The sequence below is a fragment of the Anabrus simplex genome, chromosome 2 (assembly GCF_040414725.1).
Source record: "Anabrus simplex isolate iqAnaSimp1 chromosome 2, ASM4041472v1, whole genome shotgun sequence".
NCBI lineage: Eukaryota > Metazoa > Arthropoda > Insecta > Orthoptera > Tettigoniidae > Anabrus > Anabrus simplex.
This window is the reverse complement of record NC_090266.1, coordinates 681,366,611-681,387,102: the sequence shown is the minus strand read 5'-3', so window position 1 is coordinate 681,387,102 and position 20,492 is coordinate 681,366,611. Positions and strand designations below refer to the sequence as shown.

General features: G+C 40.5%; 1 protein-coding gene across 1 annotated transcript in view; it reads right to left on the bottom strand.

The window, feature by feature from the left end:
• LOC136864365 (secreted frizzled-related protein 5) overlaps positions 1–20,492 on the bottom strand; it is a 586,474-nt gene that overhangs the window by 283,106 nt on the left and 282,876 nt on the right. The window contains exon 2 of the mRNA XM_068226252.1: positions 12,554–12,628. Within this exon, the coding sequence (XP_068082353.1) occupies positions 12,554–12,628 (75 nt within the window). The remainder of the gene's footprint in view (positions 1–12,553; positions 12,629–20,492) is intronic.

Sequence of the window (20,492 nt, the reverse complement as noted above, 5' to 3'; positions counted from 1 at the left end):
TTCAGGAGAGCTGATTTTGGGCTAGGAAGTAAAAAATTAGGGAGCACGAATGCACTGTTATCGATAATGCCGTATACTGCTTTTACACTAACGTATATTCGGCAATAAACGTATTTGTTCCTGGAACATGCAAGATACGTTCTAGAAAGTATCCGATTTGGTTTACTAATTATATAATAAAACTACGAAAAGAAAAATAATACTTCAGAAAACGAAAGCACACTTCAGAATATTGTAATAGACAATTTAAAATATTAAGGTCGAAAGTAAAATCGGCGACAAGATCAGCTTACAAAAGGTATATAGCATCAGTAGAACAATATATATTAAATAATACAAAATATTTTGGGGCTTATCTTACAAATAACAGAGAAAATTCAGTAATGGTAATTGCAATGCATTCAAATACGGGATAACATATTAGATAACGATCAGAATATCCCAGAAGGATTACAAATTTCTTCTATTCGGTATATGCTCCAGATATAGTGCGATATATTTGTCCGAGCAATCCATGTGTTAATTTAAACTATTTATACATCAGCACTATAACCATAAAATAGTTGAAATGGCGATGAAGAAACTTAAACCAAAGTCATCCGCGGGGCTAGATCAGATACCACATTATGTAATTAAAGGTTGTATGGGCCATCTTAAGTATCCCCTTCTTTTCATTTACAATTTATATTTTTAAACCTTCAAATTTCCATTCATATGGCAAGTGTCGAGATTGTGCCCAATATTTAAATCAGGAGACTCCACGCTAATTAACAATAATCGGCCGGTATCTATATTATCAACAGTGGCAAAGATATTTGAATATGTACTATATTTCAGAACATCGAATCACATAAGACCTTTAATATCAGAAAAACCGCATGGATTCCTTTCAAAACGATCTGCAGTTACAAATTTGGTTAATTTTACACAGTCGGTATCCACACCACTAGGTAGCGGTGATCGGATGGATGTTATACTCGCGAATTTTGAGAAAGCTTTCGGTAAAATTGATCATGATGTACTTTTAAATAAATTAAATGAGTTAGGGTTCTCTCATTCGTTGTTATGTTTAATCTGTTCCTACCTGAGTGGAAGGAAACAATATATGCCGTATGGAAGATATAACTCTAAAAAATACGCTGTAAAATCAGGAGCAATCCAAGGGTTTAATTTGGGCCTGTTAATATTTATTTATTGGGCTTTATCGAGTGAATTTTTCTGATGGCTGCTGATATGCTGATGACTTCAAAATATTCAGTAACTTCAATAATTAGCGACTATGAACATCTCTGTTAGAACTTAATAACGTAACGGACTGGGCAATAGAAAATAACTTATATCTATACATTCCAAAATGTGTGTCAGTGTCGTTGAGCCGAAGTAAAGCACCCATCCTCTTCACGTACAAATTAGGGTACGATGACCTGAGAGCCGCAACAGAATGAAAAAACCTCGGACTATTATTAGACCGGGAGCTGACTTTCACTCCTCAGGTGGTAGAACTTTAGGACTCCTGATAAGAAATGTGAAGCCACTTAAAACATAAAAACGTGTATTAAGTTGTACAACACACCTTGGTCAAGCCAAAACTGGAATATGCGAACGTGGTGCGGAGCCCTAGTTGCAAAACTCATCTTTGTCAACTTGAAGTGGTGCAAAAGAAATACTTGAAATATTTGCATTTTAAAAGAACATCTCAATATCCACTAATAGTTTTGTACAGCGAGCTTTTGTTAAATTTAGAAATGGAGAGTTGAGAGGATCTAATGTAAAATTCATTTGTACAATAATGAATTCCTGAGTTCGTTTCCTTCGCGAATTCTTCACTGCACCCCAAGTCAGTCTGCTTTACCACACGGTCTGAGGAACAGTGCTCGCTCGGCTGGACTATTGGTTCGCAGACGGGCACGATGCAGTTTCGGCCTCTCTCTCCTACTCTCTCCAAGTCTCTTTCAGTTTAAGTTTACGTGGGTGCGCAAACGTCTCATGGAAAATGTCTAAGGCAATATTCAAACAAATTTAGTTATATCTTGCTGTTCTTATGTTTGTTGCTACAGCAGCTTCAATTAGTGGTGATGGACATCTTGTTCTTCACACACATCTACACAAAAGGGTCAAATATGCCTGTTGCACGACTTGGGCTCTCATAAACAAGAACACTTGAAATGACCGCAAATATTTACCATTTACTACTTATGTCTAGGATTATTACATGAGCGCCAGGACTAGAAATACTGTAAAATATATTCTGAACGGTCTTTAAATACTGTAGTTTACGAACATCTTTCTGTTCCTGAAATAGTGGACCTCGTGCTGAAAACTCACTTCCTTACCTGTTATTCGTTTCCATAGTTACACAGTTACAGCATATATTCGCTTTATTTAATTTCTGGGAAATAAATCTTGAAAACGTGCACAGGAAAACAACGCATTAGTTAACTTTAAGTAAGGATAGTGTGAATTCCAAAAATATTACTTCTTAAAATACAATAAAGAAAACTTCTTTGCACATAGTCTAAGACGTTAACAATTTAGTGCGAGAGCACTTCAATACACACAGATGAAACACATTCGATGTACGAAAGGAAAGACAGTAAGTTACTACTAATTTACTGTGTCAGTTCATGAGTTTTAAGCCCAGTCGCAACGGGAGAACGAGCTGAATAGAGTCCTGCATGACCGAGGATGAAGACAAAGGTTAAATGAAACAATCTGACGCCCGGCTATATCGGCAAACCTCCAAACGTTTCTGCGAAGCAGTATTGTAAACTACAAACGAATGTGAAAGATCCGGTCGAATTTATGTTCGCTCTTTTCTACGTGTGTCAAATATTTCTCTTCGTGTAATTCCTTTCTTTGCAGTGGAATCGTACTACCACTTACAACAACAACATAGTAATGCGATATGGTGATTTTTCTGTTTCAATTCCTATTGTCAGTAAGAAAATAATTTGGTCTCGATTATAAATTAACATACATATATTTGTTAATGAAGTGTGAATACAGGTATTGCATTATATAATAATTTAGAAGAAGAATACATTTAAGTAAGGATAGGGTGAATCCCAAAAATATTTATCTTTAAAATACAAAAATCTTCTTTGCACCTAGTCTAAGACGTTTACAATTTAGTGTGAGAGCACTTCAACACACACAGATGAAACATATTCGATGTAACAAAGGAAGGAGTGTAAGTTAATAATAATTTAGTGTTATAAATTTACTGTTATAACATTCATCAGAGTAACGAGTTTTGAATTGCCAATTCACACCACACATAACACTATCCTCCACCACAATAACACGCAGTTACCTACAAATGGCAGATGCCGCCCACCCTCTACGGAGGATCTGCCTTACAAGGACTGCACCCGGCTAGAAATAGCCAGACGAAATTAAATTAATTGCCAATTCGTACGAACACAATCTATACTGCCACCTAAGAAACGCCAAAATTCTAATTTTACTCCAGAAGGAAAGAAACAAAGAAAACTAAAAGTGTTGCGGAAGTCTTGTTATTTGTTCTCTTATAAAGAAAGTAGCTCAACTAATTTGGAAGTTAGAAAACACGTATTTGCCCATGTTAGTTACGTGATATTGAACTACCATGTTTGGCTGTAACCTGTTAGCTACTCGATGTTGCTTCTTAAATGACACCAAACGCAGAGGTAATACCGAACAGCTATGCAATGTTTGGCCCAGTATAACCGTTGCATTCGGACACTCCCGGCACTAAAAGTCATACACCATTTTTTATTTACCGTTGCATTATGTTCGCTGGCCGGTCGAAGTCGAACCGAGTCTAAACCAGTTTATGCAGGACTCTGGAGCAGAACAAGGAAACCGACCTTGTTGGAAACAGTCAAAACGAGCGAGTTGATCACGCGGCTTGTGTTACATAGATGTGAGCTTTCGTTCGGGAAGTAGGTTCAAACCAAACTGTCAGCATCCCCGAAGATAGAGTTCGTGGTTCCCCATTTTCACACCAGGCAACCTTAATTAAGGCTACGGTCGCTTCCGTTTTCCTATCCCATCGTCATTATAAGACCTCTCTGTATCGGTCCGACGTAAAAACACACCAAAGAAGAGAAGCAGTTAAAACGAAAGAAGTGCTTTACGGCATGAATATGGACGGCTACAAGAACAACAGAAAATTACCGTTCTCGCTTCATCAGTCGTAATTACCTATTTATTTCCTTGTCATCACCAACAGCTACTGCGAGGAGTATGTTCTTCTTTTTCTTTTCTTGCTAGTTTAACGTCGCACTAACACACTGAAGGTTTTCGGCAACGCAAGGATGGGAAAGAGCTAGGATTGGGAAGGATGTGACCGTGGACTTGATTAAAGCACAGCCCCAACATCTGCCTGGTGTGAAAATGGCAAACCACGGAAACCACTTTCAGGGCTGCCCACGGTGGGATTCGAACCCACCATCTCTCGAATGCAAATTCACAGCTACTTGGCCCTAACCGCACGGCCAACTCGCTCCGTAGAAGATATTCTTCTTGAAACGGAAGGACATGCATCGGTTACATTTCACACAACTGAATTTCTCTCTCATCTCATTCTATGAGAAGCTAGACCGGGGAATTTTCAGATTTTCTAAACGTACTGTAGTAGTTATGAGTGATAATTTAACGAGTTATATATAACAAATATCAGAATTAATGTCCATGGATTTACAAATGATTGTTTGGTGATCGAAACATGTACAGTAAATCATCTTCCCTCTTTGAGATAAGATTTTTGAGTCTATTTTCGAATACTGTATGTCTTTCTCTTTCAGTCACTAAACATTTTCCCTTTCATTTATTTCATCTCTCAAGCTCTTATCTACCCTTCATTTGTTTATTGTCAGGTATCTAAGCAATCGATTGTATTCATCATTTTGCTTTGTATGTATCTCAAGTGTTTTACTATTTTTTATATTAATCAACTGCCCAAATCCATTCAGAATTTTCTCACGCGCTGACCGACTGTAAAGGCAGAGGTTATTATGACAAGCTACACAAGATGACAGTGCCATACCAGATCAGTTCTAAGGGTTCCTTAACACAAGTACAGTACAGAGAGTGCCATCACACTTCTTACACTCTCGTTATAAGGGAGGGAGAGTGTGGACTGTTCATACTTGTCCAACCATACTCTCCAGGCTGCTATTTTGTGGGGTGTACCTGACAATTAGGGGGCGCCAGTTGAACTTTACATTCCTTATACGAACTAGTGCTACCCTATATCGTTTCGTATTTATTGTACGACCTTCCTTCCTAAACTTTTGTTCTATAACGAATATTGCGATATTCGATTTGCAAGACCAAGAGCATCATTCTATTACCCTAATAACTCCAGGGGGTTCTTCTTCTTTTTGCGTAGCTGTCAGCTTGCATTCGGGAGACAGTGGGTTCGAATCCCACCGTCTGTGCCTCAGTCAAGGCCACGATCGCTTTAGTCCCGATCCTATCCCTTTCATATCATATCGCTGACACAAGACCTATCTGTGTCGGTGCGAGGTAAATCAAATTGTAAAAAATATCTTCCCTTTACTCTTCGCTAGTCATAGAACCGATGCCTTTAAAATGTCCTTTTAACTGAGGTACATGGTCTTGTAGCTCATAAAGGCCCTCCATATTAGCCAACCTAACAGATCAACAGTAAACTGTAAACAAGTTGATGGAAAGGTTGAATAGTGTAAAGGCTTGTTTTATCAACCCAAACGGAGGGCATTTTGCTGTTTTCTGCTCTACACAGTCAACGTGCCAACAAAGGAGACATCCACACTACCACCACTTGCGAACATGGCGCAGGGGATTCTACTTCTTGTGAGATTCTTCACATGAAAACCATTCCAAAATGGATGCGAAGAATGTAGCCTTACAAAACTCGAACCTCAAGCAACCTCTGGACTTTTTGAAACAATAATTTACTAATAAAATTGATCATGATATGATATTTGATCAACCTATACTGAGGGATGCTTGCTTGTCTGGTTGACTCGTGGGGAGGATAGCATACAGTTCGTATGTTTGTTGTTTTCGATTTCCTGTTGTGTGTTTGCCTGACTAGTGTGGAGGGCCTTTAAGGTAACGTGGTGATCAACGTTAGATTGGTGATCTACGTACGCTTGCGATTCTGGTGGCAGAGTCATCAGAATACGGTACAAACTATTTTGATTCTTCTTTCAGTACACTATGTATCCAAAAAGACTTTCGCGGACTTGCGCTACCCGTAATTTGGATCTGATAATGATGATTCAGATCACCGGTAAGGCGCAGTGCGGATCGTGCTCCACCGAACCAAATACCTAAGATCGCTTTGGAGAGGTTTAATGGACGAATCGCAAAGTGATTCGGTGAAGGTTGTGGTGCCGGCTACACGGACTTAGACCTTGTTGCTTTAATTATGCTCTCACTCGTGCCATTTCCAAGTGTTTGCATGTGTATACCAAGCATTTCTGCTCTTGGTACAAAGAAGTAGTCATATTGCACATTGGTTTCAATGGAACTGTCAGACGAGAAAATTTTTAAATTCATTGAATTTTATTAACAAGAAGTAGTGATCTGGAACACAAAGCACCATCGCACCATGATCGTAATGAAGTGCACGACGCTCTGAAGAGAACATTGGTGTGATTAGAAGAAGATGGTAAACTGTTTTATGTCAAACAGCTTAAGGTGCATTATCTCCACGACCCACGGTGAATCTACACACACCCGGCTAGCTGTCGCCCATCTGTCTTCCCGAATCGCACCGCGAAGACACTTGCGAAGGACTTGCGTTCGTTAGCATGTGGCTTGCACGAGTCGCACACCGTAGATTGCCAGCTTAATACTAAGAAACGTGTGTAGTTCTTTGTATGGTTCACACTGGAAGATGCGTTGACACGATATTCGCCGATCTTGTTCAAGATGTTGCTTGGAAAAGTAAAAACGATTCTGAAGGTGATATTTATTGTTACTTTAATTGTTTTAACATAAAATGACATCGAAACGAGGAACCTAAACTACAAGAGAAGTATTCTATTTGAATAGAAGTAAGTGGAGATATATATTAACAATGTGAGTCTGCGAGTGATTTACCTTTATCAAATGTTGTAGGCTTTATTTTGGTTCCTTCATGTATTAATTATTGCATTTTGGAACAGAAAGTAATATAGTGGAGTAGAACAGAATATCATCATCATCATCATCATCATCATCATCATCATCATCATCATCATCTGTTTACCCTCCAGGTTCGGTTTTTCCCTCGGACTTAGCGAGGGATCCCACCTCTACCGCCTCAAGGGCAGTGTCCTGGAGTTTCAGACTCTTGGTCGGGGGATACAACTGGGGAGTATGACCAGTACCTCGCCCAGGCGGCCTCACCTGCTATGCTGAACAGGGGCCTTGTGGAGGGATGGGAAGATTGGAAGGGATAGGCAAGGAAGAGGGAAGGAAGAGGGAAGAAAGCGGCCGTGGCCTTAAGTTAGGTACCATCTCGGCATTCGCCTGGAGGAGAAGTGGGAAACCACGGAAAACCACTTCCAGGATGGCTGAGGTGGGAATCGAACTCACCTCTACTCAGTTGACCTCCCGAGGCTGAGTTGACCCCGTTCCAGCCCTCGTACTACTTTTCAAATTTCGTGGCAGAGCCGGGAATCGAACCCTGGCCTCCGGAGGTGGCAGCTAATCACGCTAACCACTACACCACAGAGGCGGACAGAACAGAATATAATAACTGTATTTTCGTTAAATAACATACTGTACAGCTGTAACTGACAACGTCGATCATATAGTACAATAATTGAATCCTTTACATACATGTTAATAACTTCATTTTTACCCTATATCAATACCGAAAGTTACGGTCTACTAATCGGATTGTCTTGAAGCTATTAAATGTATGGTCACCTTTACCGTTCATAATTTTAAGATATTACATCATGAAGAACGGCGGTAGCCGTGTTGAAACACCGGATCCCGTGAGATCACCGAAGTTAAGCAACATTGGGCGTGGTCGAGAAGTGGATGGGTTGCCACGCGCTATTGGTGGGGGGGGGGGGGGTAAGGGAATGGAGGAGCGGAAAGGAACTGGCCACACTACCGTACGTAAACTCCGGCTCAGGTACACCTCTGCGGAGGTTCGGACATGCCTTCGGGCAGAACACACCTTTACCTTACATCATGAAAGAGCAGAAGAAACCATGATGGCAGAAGAATAAACACTGTTTGCTGATGAAACTTTGATTTGAGGAAAGGATGAAGGAAGAGTTCCACAAGTATAGACGGTTCCTTGCTTCTTCAGTTACCTGCCATCAAGGTAAATATTTTATACGCGGTGAATTTCAGAAAAGTAGTGTTGTATTCATTATGATAGGTAAACTATAGTAGGATTAGCTACCGTTGACCAACGAGATATGTAGCTGACAACATATGTCAGTCCTCGGGACGCGGCGGTTTGATGAACTAGCCGATGACCAAGTATTCCATCTGGCAGCTGAGGCAACGAAAGCTACACCGGGTGAATCAGCCGCGCCTGACGTTTTATGCTGTTATGCATCCCACCGAACGTCACTGGTGTCGTTATGGTCTATTTTCCTTTGGCGTATACCAAGCAACACTCGCCTTTAATCACTCACTGCACCATTACCTTTGCAAAAAACATGTACCGTATGCGACAGGCATTTACACAATTCATTAAACTGTCATACAGGTATCTAAAAAGTACGTGCCAATTATGAGCTTTCAGTAGGGTATGAAATGAACGCTAAAAGCAATGACATACTGATAGGAAAGGTGTGTGCATTTGTAAAGCGGAAGTAATAGTCCATCTAGTAGGCTTTCAGGATTTTCCGGCTACCGAGCCTACTCTACATCCTTCAAATAGCCCCATAGGATGAAGTCCAGTGGCGTCAAATCGGCGGATCTAGCAGGCCAGGTGAAAGGTCCTCGCCTTTCTATCCATCGACCGGGATGCGTAACATTCAGGTAGTTGCAAACATTTGCTGACATGTGAGGGGGAGCTCCGTCGTGTTGATACCACATGGTTACACGCTCACCCAGGGGCACATCCTCTAGCAGCAATGGTAGTTGGTCTTGAAGAAACTGTAGGTACCGGTCTCCTGTCAAATGATCCTCGGTATGGTCCAATTAGGAGATCACCCAGTATACCACACCAGACAATTACTCCCCATCGTGTATGAAATGCTGCCCGCCTTACTCAGTGGGGATTTTCAACACTCCAGTAGTGCATGTTATGACGATTCACAGAGCCATTATTATGAAATCGTGCCTCGTCCGAAAATGAAATGTGAAATACAAACGTTGAATCATTTGCCACTTGTTTCAGTATCCACGCACAGAAATCAACACGAGTTTCGAAATCTCGTCCGTGGAGTTCTTGATGTAGTTGCAGGTGATACGAACGAAAAAAGCTGGAATGTAATATCCTTACAACAGACGACTGGCTGATGTTGGCCTGTTGTGCTACTCCCCGGGTACTCGTGTGAGGATTCTCCCGGAAAGTGTCGAAAACTATCTCAGCAGTTTCACCGGAAGTAGCTTATGCCTCTCTAACAGGACCTGTTCGGGAAAGTGACGAAGTTATACGCAAATGTCGCTCCACCCTCCTAAACATATTTGCGTTTGGTTGTCTGTGTGGAAATCTTTCCTGGTACAGGCGTTGTGCATCCTGTGCATTCTGTCTTGCTTCGCCGTAGATGAGGAGCATGTCAACATACTCATCTGCTGAATACACAGCGAAGAAATTACCAGGACTGCTAGGCTACACCAAGTGTCAGGCCACTACACATTCAACATGCATGTTGTTGGTCGAATGTGGCACGAATGGCCCTTTATTTGATCCTCAAAGTTTAAAAAGTGAAAAGTAATTATCGCTCGTGGGATTCGAACCCACCTACCAACACAACATGCGTCAACACCTCTGTGGTTAGTCCACTACGCCACGGTGACTGTTGCCTACAGTTTATCAGAAAGCTTACTTGGTGCAAAACTACGTCCCGCTTCACAAAAACACACACGTTTTCTATCAGTATGACATCGCTTTTAGCGATAATTTCATAACCAATCGATAGCTTATCATTGGAACGTACATTTTACATAACCGTATGACAGTTTGATGTATTGTGTAAATGCCTGTCGCATACATGTTTTTTGCAAACGTCGTGCAGTGATGACGCAGCAAGTGCTTTAAAGGCGACTGTAGCTTGGTATACGACAAAGGAAAATCGACCAACACCCCACTGACGTTCGATGGGATGCCTAAAAGCAGAAACGTCAGGCGCAGCTGACTCACTCGGTATAGAACATGCAGCCTAACGTTACCGGTGGTGAGCCTCTATGTCACACTGTAAAAATAGTGCACCCTTACATTACACATTACAATGTGATGAGAATGATCAAAGGGGAAAGTTTATATCTCCATTAAGATTACCGATTCGAGTCCTGGAACTGTGAAATTTCTTTGGAATTACAAACACTTCGCAGTAGACTCGAATGAGAAATCCAAGGATTCTAGTGAAATATGAAAGCGTTTATAAAACTACTCTATGACTCTCAAATTTGTTCACAATTTAACAAAACAAACAGAAGACAGGGTTATCAAACGATTTCATGTTTTATCTGTTACACATTGGCTTCGTAGAGCAGACATACCTTTAGATCATAGCGTATCTTCCTCCCTAAGGAAAAGAGATAGTAAGCTACATTCCAACATTCAGAAGATATGTTGACACCAAAATAAGCCAAAAGTCAGTGAAACTTCTTACAGATCATTGATTCACTTCCATTTTTAATGTATCAGTGTGACGGGGTCATTTGTGACATGGTCAATACATTCTGGAGGTGGACTGAACTGAATGACTAACATGAGTTTGGTCACCATTGGAAAATATCTCCCTCTACTCTACATGATCTTAGCTGAGATCAGGAAGGAGTCCTGGTGAAGAAACTGCGCGCTAGAAATTTGACCCTGCTGAAGAAGTGACATAGCCAATGAGTCCGTCTGCAGCCTCAAGAATTGACTGATGTAAACTATTCGTACAACTACAGCACTGAGACGCGTTTGATGAGCGCGATGGTCAGAGAAACCATTACCAGATATGAGGTAGGCATTACTCAGTTATTGCAGATGACGACACTGTGATGGAGTTCAAACTTATGAAGTAATGTCATTGTAGTAATGTAGGGGATTCTCGCAAAGACTTCTGGGAATGAAAGATGTCCAACTTGACTAATGACAATGAAATTCAATATGTACCAACATATATTTTTTATCAAAAACTTTGATTAACCATAAAGATTTGTTAAGAGTTGAAGGATATTAACTTGCAACCCGTCAATATGGAAATGACTTCGTACTTCGTCTGGAGAATATCGCGGAAGAATAGTTTCATTTTCTTGTCTTTAAGTAAATCTACTATTGGAAGAGTTTCACTGATATTTTTATTCCTCCCCAGTCTTGACATTCATCGACAGTAATAGTAATGAAACTCAGAAATGGCATTGTATTCTTCTTAAATACATCTTTGTTAAACGTAACACTATCACTTCAAGCTTCATCAGAGCTCTGTACAGAGCACAGATAGCACCCAAGGGACACGTATGTGCAACAAAGCCTTCGAGCCGCCTCCTAAGCATCGAACCCCTAGAAGCTAAACATATTGACCAAGGAACGTTGGCAGGCCGAGTGTGAAGCAGTAATTGAAGCTCTGATGTCAACAGATTACGAATTACATTAAATCTAATAAGGTACTATTTCGAACTAGGGTGAGTGCTCCATTAAATAACCACTTACGGAACATAAAAAATCCATATTTATATATAATCATCGAAATGAATGTTCTAAGAATACCAAGTTTTCCTCAGTTTAGTGCCTCGAAATATAACAGATACAAGAAATATGGTGGCGGACTTCCTGTTTGTTTGAACTTTACAGTGACCACTTCTTTCTAATCTTTGAATACTTCTTCAATCGGTAAATGATCAGAAATGAAACCTGTTATAAGGGCCTCAGTCCTTAATTTAATATTTCTTATATTATGTTACAGCAGCCTGGAAGTATATGAGAGGCAGTACAAACATAGATATAGGTATAAATACATTTTTACTGATCTGGAAATATCAATAAGACGTACTTATATTGTATTAATCATACCAGTTCCCTTAATTTGTATTTTTAACTAGCGGAAAACGAAACACGAACGACCTGCGCGCATGCTCTGTGTTTGGATAGAAACTTGGTGGCGTTTATTCAAAGTGTTTCAAGTTGTATCTCGTTATTCACTAGCACACTAATCCTACGTAGTTTATATTGAATTTATATTACATTGAGTACACATGCAATAATCCATCAGCCATGAAAGACAACTGGAAATTGAATATTATAAAGTTGCCAAAAATGAATAATGAATTAAGAGAGGAAGGAAGTTCTGAAGGTGTAACCTTCTCTTATTATTTTCAAATATTAGAGTAAATATTCAAGTAATTCACCCCAAAGATAATATCTTCAGACTAAACATTACTCAATACTATAAAACAGCTTTTTTTCTCTCACCAAATTCTGCTCGGCAGAAGTTATCCAGAATGTTTTCGTAGGTCTCCACCTGATTGCAGACTTCGCACTCCTCCGCTGGAAACAAAGAGAACAGAAGTTATTAATCAATACAATTACGAGTCATTTAATACGAACCGTAGCAAATCAGAAAGGATTTCAAATTGCATTAGGAAAACTACAAGTCTTCCATAAAGGTTGTTCTATTATGAATAAGGTACAAGAGCTTGGTATAGTATCTACCAAAACTATATTCCAGAGGCATGTAAATAATATCTTATGAATAAGATGTGTAGGTATACAGCCATCTTGACCCACTTAGCTATGAACATGGGCACTATCATGGTTTTCGATTGGACGGTTCTTATTAGTAGGCTGTGTACCTGATCTTGTTACTCAGTTGCTTTATTACAAAACTTCACATTTGTTAATTAGTCTGTTGACAGTACAAGTGAAATGTGCTCAGTGTAGCTGTATGTTGTGTTTTTGAATAAATAAATAAATAAATAAATAAATAAATAAATAAATAAATAAATAAATAAATAAATAAACACAGACTGGTGTCTAGAAAATTACACTATAGTAGATACCGGACAACATATATTATATCGAAACGACAGCATACTGATGACAGTTCGAGAGAATCAACAGAGTATCACCCCCACCGTTCAGGCACCTATCTCAACGCTGAACAAGTGTCTCTATACCCTCCAAAATGAAGGCCACTGGACGATTGTTGAACCACTGGTCCAGAGCATCAGGAACCGCTCGATCAATGGTGAGATCTTAAGTTGACCAAAGACGTGACTATCGCAAGTACAGAGATCTTGGCTGCAAGGAGGGTGATATAAAGCCAAACAGCGTCGACTCTCCAGTGTTGTGTTTGCAGCTAGTTGAAATGCGTTACTGTGGAGCACAAACATACTTCGGGGCAGTTTTCCCTGCCAAAGAACTCTCTTTGCACAAGAAATTAATCGTAAACACCAGAAACCTGCCCCCTCCTTCAATTCTTGCTTCTATTCCATACCTTCCTACCGATGTTGTGACATGCTCATCGTGTCATTTCTATATTTTGGGAAGCTGAAGCAGTAGCATCAAGATTTTCATGTAAGAGGTCTATGGCTTCATCAGAAGCATCTGGTGTTGACTGAAAGACTCTCACTTGAGGCGTAGTGATTTAACAAACAGGTTTGTATCCTTCCACTAGATCATTCAGTTTGCTGATCAAAATTGCAACTCCACTACTGCCTTTTTCACCGTTTCCAGAAAAACAGACCCAATGACTACCACTCCTGAAATGTTCATTGTATTTCCAGTGAGTTTCACTTATTTCCTATATTTTTGCACTGTACTGTATTCCTGGAGCGAAAAGTCACATTTCGTCCCGAGTAGCCACAGCCTGTTTCATACTTTCAACTGCAAACTTCATACTTTGCGGCCTAGAACCGCAGAAGAGCCGGCTGTCAGCCGGGTAGCATGATGAACTATATCCATTAAACCAAGAACCATGATAGCGTTTATGGGAATAATAGTGTAGTGAGTCCCCTCTCTCTTCCATACCGCAATAACTAAACCGAAAAAACAAAAATCTGGGTTACGCTTGAGGCTCTTCGATTTTGACCCTGCATGAGCACGACCTGCTCTCTTCATCCACTCGATACTGATGACGCTGCTGTCCGACATTATGTTTTCAGTGCGTTCCAATGGCATTTCCCTTCTGAGTGCCCACCGCCCCACATCAAGGAGCTCATTCGTACGAAGCTGTTGCCTCCCTTTGGTTTTCAGGTTAGTTTCCGTCACCAGCACTCAGTGTGGAGTCACTGGCTGTACGGTCTCCTCTATACCGAAGCAGAGCATGACTCTGGCCAGATAGCGATCAGCTACGATAACGGTCTAAATTTATACGAAAGCGATACAGTAATAGGTAGAGCCAGAATTTATATGCGAAATGTGTGTTTCTCAATTTTTTTACATAGGAAGTAGTTTGTAGTTTGTAACTAACACCTTCAAAAAAAGAAAAAAAATTGACCGGCGCGGCGGTTGATAGTGCAAGTAAATACACAGTCTGGGGCGAAATACAGATTTTAATGTGAAAGTTCATATTTTACTCATGACTGTCGTAATAAATTATTATTTGGCTCCATTCTGTCATCGGCTAATAATCATTAATTAAGGAAATCTATGTAGTCAATTTGGTGTGACCGAGCTCGATAGCTGCAGTCGCTTAAGTGCGGCCAGTATCCAGTATTCGGGAGATAGTAGGTTCGAACCCCACTGTCGGCAGCCCTGAAAATGGTTTTCCGTGGTTTCCCATTTTCACACCAGGCAAATGCTGGGGCTGTACCTTAATTAAGGCCACGGCCGCTTCCTTCCCACTCCTAGCCCTTTCCTGTCCCATCGTCGCCGTAAGGCCTATCTGTGTCGGTGCGACGTAAAACAACTAGCAAAAAAAATTTGGTGTGAAATAAATAGCATTACAACAGCTCAAAAATGATTTTCTGAAGATGATACTAAGAGAAAGATCCATTACGTCAATTACCACGACACTAAATTTATTTGGAGGCTCGAAATAAGTCTTCGCAGTACTCACTTTGTCTGATGAATCAAAATTTCATATCAAGTGACTTTCACGGTGTTACTAAAATTACATTCGATAAGTAAATTCAGCCATTAATTAAAACTTCTAGATGCAAAACAATCTGTCAAATGAGCAAAGAGCTGTCTAGTGAAAATATGAACTAGGAGAGAAAATCACTGAAAGAGAATTGCGTCGTTGTGTGACATACGGTGTATAAAACATTCTTCACCGACAGCCGTAGGAGCTACTAAACCAAGTAATTCAAGTCCCCATTATTCAGACGTAAACTGAGGAAAACTTTGTATCTTAACAGCGTTAATATTAATGACAATGTAAATGTGCAATTTTATGGTTGTTAAATGGTTATTTTATGGACGATTTACCCTCTGCACAATGTGGCGTATTAGCCCTTTACAAGACTGCTCTTTCTTATTTCAATGTTAGTGCTATAAATATCTGCTCACCGAGGGAGTTGACCGTGCGGTTATGGTCGCCCAGCTGTGAGCTTCATTCGGGAGATAGTGGATTCGAACCTCACTGTCGGCAGCCCTGAATATGATTTTCCGTGGTTTACCATTTTCACATCAGGCAAATGCTGGGGCTGTACCTTAATTAAGGCCACTGACGCTTCCTTCGCACACCTAGCCCTTTCCTATCCTATCGTCGGTGCGACGTAAAGCAGATTGTAAATATTATCTGCTCACATTCTCCTGAGTATTGTTTCAAATGACTGTTGATAACAAAGGTTCAGTTACAGTATATAAACACGATGAGAAGCAAAAAGACGTAATAGTGGTGAAATGTCTAGTTGAAGTATTCCCGTTCCAGAGAAACCAAGAAGATGCTTATCAAAATTCAGGAATTAAACGGTAGGAGGCCCGGTTAAATTCGCAGTAACTGAAATATTACGTTAATGTGACTTTACGCACGAGTGAGTAGAAGTTCTGATAGGGTTATTACGTCCTCTAAACATCTGGTATTCTGATGGTAAACTGTGAAGTGATCCCTTTTGTGGTAGGAGCAAGGAACTTCAGCATTTTTCTTGTTTAGACTACAACGTTTGGAAGACAGGCTTCCTTAATATGACTTTTCCTACAATATTTATAACTATTTCAGTGTTATTTGCAGTGTTATTATCAATTAAACCATGGACTACTGGGGAATGAGCCATACCACGTAGCTGACTTACCCGGACTGCTGTGGATTTGGCCGAAGTATTACAATTACAATAACTGAGTTAATTGTAAAAGTAAATTATAAGGGGCAATCAAATGAAAACCAAACACCTACTACAACATGACCATGGAATGGTTTTATTCAAAAGTAATTACCAAAAGCGTTAACACATTTGTGCCACTGGTAGACGAGGCGATCAATTCCAGTTTTGTAGAAAGAGGTAAGCCGCTGACGGACCCACTCCTGCACTTCCTCGTCCGAATGAAACCGACGTCCACAAATGACTTTCTTCAGGTCGCTAAAATGTGATTCGTCGGTTTTCCCGGATAAGACCATCAATCCACCCTATCACATCCGACTCGACGGGCTTGTCCTGGATGCGCATCGTCTTGCAGTTGTGTGCGCCCTCTCGGAATCTCCTATACCACTCGTGCACACTCGTCCTGGACATGCAGCAGACATAGCTACTCTACCCCCTCAGCCACCAGGAAACGAACCGCACTTCTCTGCTTGCCTCAATTTCTACAGCTGGTTGCAGTAGCGACGCTAAGAAGGTCGGCCCCCACACGCAATAATTGAAAATGGGCCCCTCTTTCCTGATAAGGAAAGTTACAAGTTTATTTCGTAGTACATTATTACAATGAACAACAACGACACAACGATTATAATAATAATATGTTAATAATAAATACATACTTTAGTTTTCACATCCAAAAGAATTAAAATAATACACTTATATGGTACGAACACACACAAAAGAAATGCATATTCCAGTTATGATTACCAAAATACGCTGACCGTCACAATATTAAGAGATAATCTCGTTCCTAGGACCAAATAATTTACAACTCAACCGTCCATAGTAAGCCTACTTAGCTACACTGACTGCAGAGAATAAATTATAAACAGGCTCGAAACTTCAGTATTTAGAGGTTACGTAAGGAGGATGTCTTTGTTATTGCATCTTCGCTGACTACTGGGTTCTCAGAACTGGCTAACTACTTCAAAAGCCTTGTTGATTGTTGTGAGTGGCAGCAAGGGATGGTTATTATTGGAACAGGTTAGGAAACCCACATTCTTTCAGAAATAACTACTGTACTATTGACGAAAAAGCTCTGCACTACGACGGCCTAAGTTTGGAATAACCCTCTGTAATACAAATAATACTATGTTGTGTTCTGTAGCTTTATCAATACATAAAATCACTCTTCAGGTAGTGAATTAAGAAACAGGCATGGACCACTCACAAGCCATGGTTCCCCCCACAGCTCCGCGGAGTCTGCAATTGGCTGGGCGAACACACTAGAGTTGTCACTATGCAGTTCTTCTACCACAGCGATGGCAGTGTCGATACGTAACAACAGTGTTGCCACCTTTCACGAAGATTGTGTATTATGGCGTGTGTTCAATTTTCATTTGACTGTCCCTTATATAACATTAGTTTGCAGTGCTGAAAAATATAAGTAATAGTTGTTTCAGTGTATAAATACTATTTTGATAACCATTTTAAAAATGCGCCTTACTTCCAATTTTGCCTTGATATTGCTGATTTATCTGAGTCTCCCCTATTTCTTGTGCTAGTTCCGTTGCCCATTACTCCTCTACCTTGCGTGGATAAAGCTACAGCGGGAACGTGCGGGTTAAGTGCTCATTAACTGTGGGCTGGCGGACAACTGTAAAGAAGCGCACTCATAAAATTACATGCTCGCTACGTAACCCATAATCATCGCTCCTGCATGGCAAATACTGTGTATAGTCGTGCTTTTCTCTAGCTGCGAGCTCAACAGGATCCGGAACCGGAAAGTGGGAAGACCCTTCAGAATTCCCATGTAATTAGAGGGAAGGCCATGAAATAAATGAGATAAAAGGTCTGAATCCACAAGTAACTTGTCACTTTTACCACATTGGCGAGGTCAAAAGTAATTCTTCAACAGTTTTTATCCATTTCTTGCACACCAATTTTCTTAAGGCCCCTTCCCTTTCCTCCTTTACTCAAGGCTTTCGGACTGAATTTCGACATAAGACTATTGTTTAAATGCGGGAGAGCTGTGTTGGCAGATTTACAGGCTTATGAAAGAATGATCTTTTAGATCAACATTCCGGCTTTCTCATAAGACCCATAAAGTTGAAGGAATTATATTATTATTATTATTATTATTATTATTATTATTATTATTATTGTTATTATTATTATTATTATGATTATATCCCAAATATCACCGTCTGTGCAGAGTCCGGCTATTTGGTTGAATGATAAACGTAGAGACCCTCGGTTCTGAGAGTTCCGGGTTCGATTCCTGGCCATGTTGGACATTTTAAACAAGCCTGGTTAATTCTTCTAGCTCAGGGGTATCTGCGTTCGTCGTAATTCATATATTCATCCACATACAACACATTACACTAATAACCATCACAGAAATATGAAATAGTGAATATATACCTCCTCGGGAAGGACATCCGGCTATAAAACTCGGCTCAGTTCACGCATATTGCCGACCGCATGTAATAGGGAAAAGGCCATGAAGGAGAAGAAGGCTGGGACTGGAGATCGTCTCAAGGATAATGTCTACTGACCAATAGCCACTTAAGATTATTTGCATTTATTTATAAGTTGCAGGTATTAATGTTCCTCGCTAATACTAAAGAAAACTAAAAGAAAATGATCTAGGAGTCTAAAATCCGCAGAGTGAAGACCAACCGCCACTGAGGTGCATGAGACCGAAATTTCTTAAATCACTTCCAGGAGTATAGAATCAGAGTGGACTTTTAGTACGGATACCATATAATTATTTCCCTACCGAATAAACTTCAGTGATTCCCGTGTTGCTTTACGAAAGGAGCTCGAAGCTTCGGGTTCAAACAGCAGAAAATATATCCAGCATTGTGAAGGCTGTGTTGTCCTGAAGAAAGCAGGCTTTTATATGAATGTTGATATCGGGAAATTCAACTTTTCGTGGAATCCATAACGCTGAGACATATCTTTTCATATCAATAGTTCCACATGCATCGATAGGCATTCAAACTGTAACCGCTGCTTTGATGACACTGTAATGTTTGTTCTGGTGAGTGCATTTATGCTGAATTTGGGTTAGGATTGAATCATGCCGTAAACTTTAGCGTGAAACACGTAAAACCCCCATGGCCTAGAGAGAATATTAACTCACTAAAAACGTTCAATATAACGACATTTTATTCTGTGAACTAATACAGTACATTTCAGTTACGAAGATTGTGTACAGGGTTATGTACATCTTGATTTAATTTCTCTCCTAGCTGCAAGTTATCTTCGGTCTCCTTGCCAACTTATCTTTCCCTGATTCTTCATTTAACTCCCAGGGTAGGAGATAGTAACTTTTCAGCACATTCTGTGTTCAGCATATGTCAAATTGCTTACAGATTTCTAACCAACGGAATCCCACCCTGTCACTGTATACCTGTGCGGCTCCATGGTTAGCGAGCTGGCCATTGGTCCAGAGGGTCCCGGGTTCGATTCCCGGCCAGGTCGGCAATTTTAACATTCATTGGTTGATTGTAATGGCTCGGGGACTGGGTATTTGTGCTGTCCCCAACATCCCTGCAACTCACACGCCACACATAACACTATCCTCCACCACAATAACACGCAGATGCCGCCCACCCTCATCAGAGGGTCTGCCTTAAAAAGCCTGGCTAGAAATAGCCACGCGAAATTATTATTATTACTGTACGCCTTTCAGCAAATCATTCTTGTGAAGTATGGACAACAAAAGTAAAAGGTAGGGATGTACAAGATCAACGTACTGGCCCTCGGTTCAGAGAGTTTAGGGCTCAATCCCTCGAACCGTGAGGATCATCACTATTGAGAAATGGCTCCACGGTCAAAATATTCCATAGAGAAGGGTCGCGGTAGAACTTGTCCGCCGGATAGTTGGCAGGTAAAGGCAGGAATTCCCGAATGGCCTACTAACTTAATCCCGACCCCTCACCAACTAGACTCAGTGTCAGTTCTCGGGCAGGCTCAGTGCAGAGTAGTACTAACACAAATGTACAACGGTATCCACGTTAAGTGACAAGGGCTTGAATTTAGTCGTTTTAGAGGGATTTAAACATTCAAAAGGTGACAAGGTACAATCGGGTGAAAAGTGGGGAACCTAACCTAACCTAAAGGCCACTACATATATAGGCCCTACATTATTTGACGAGGCCGAA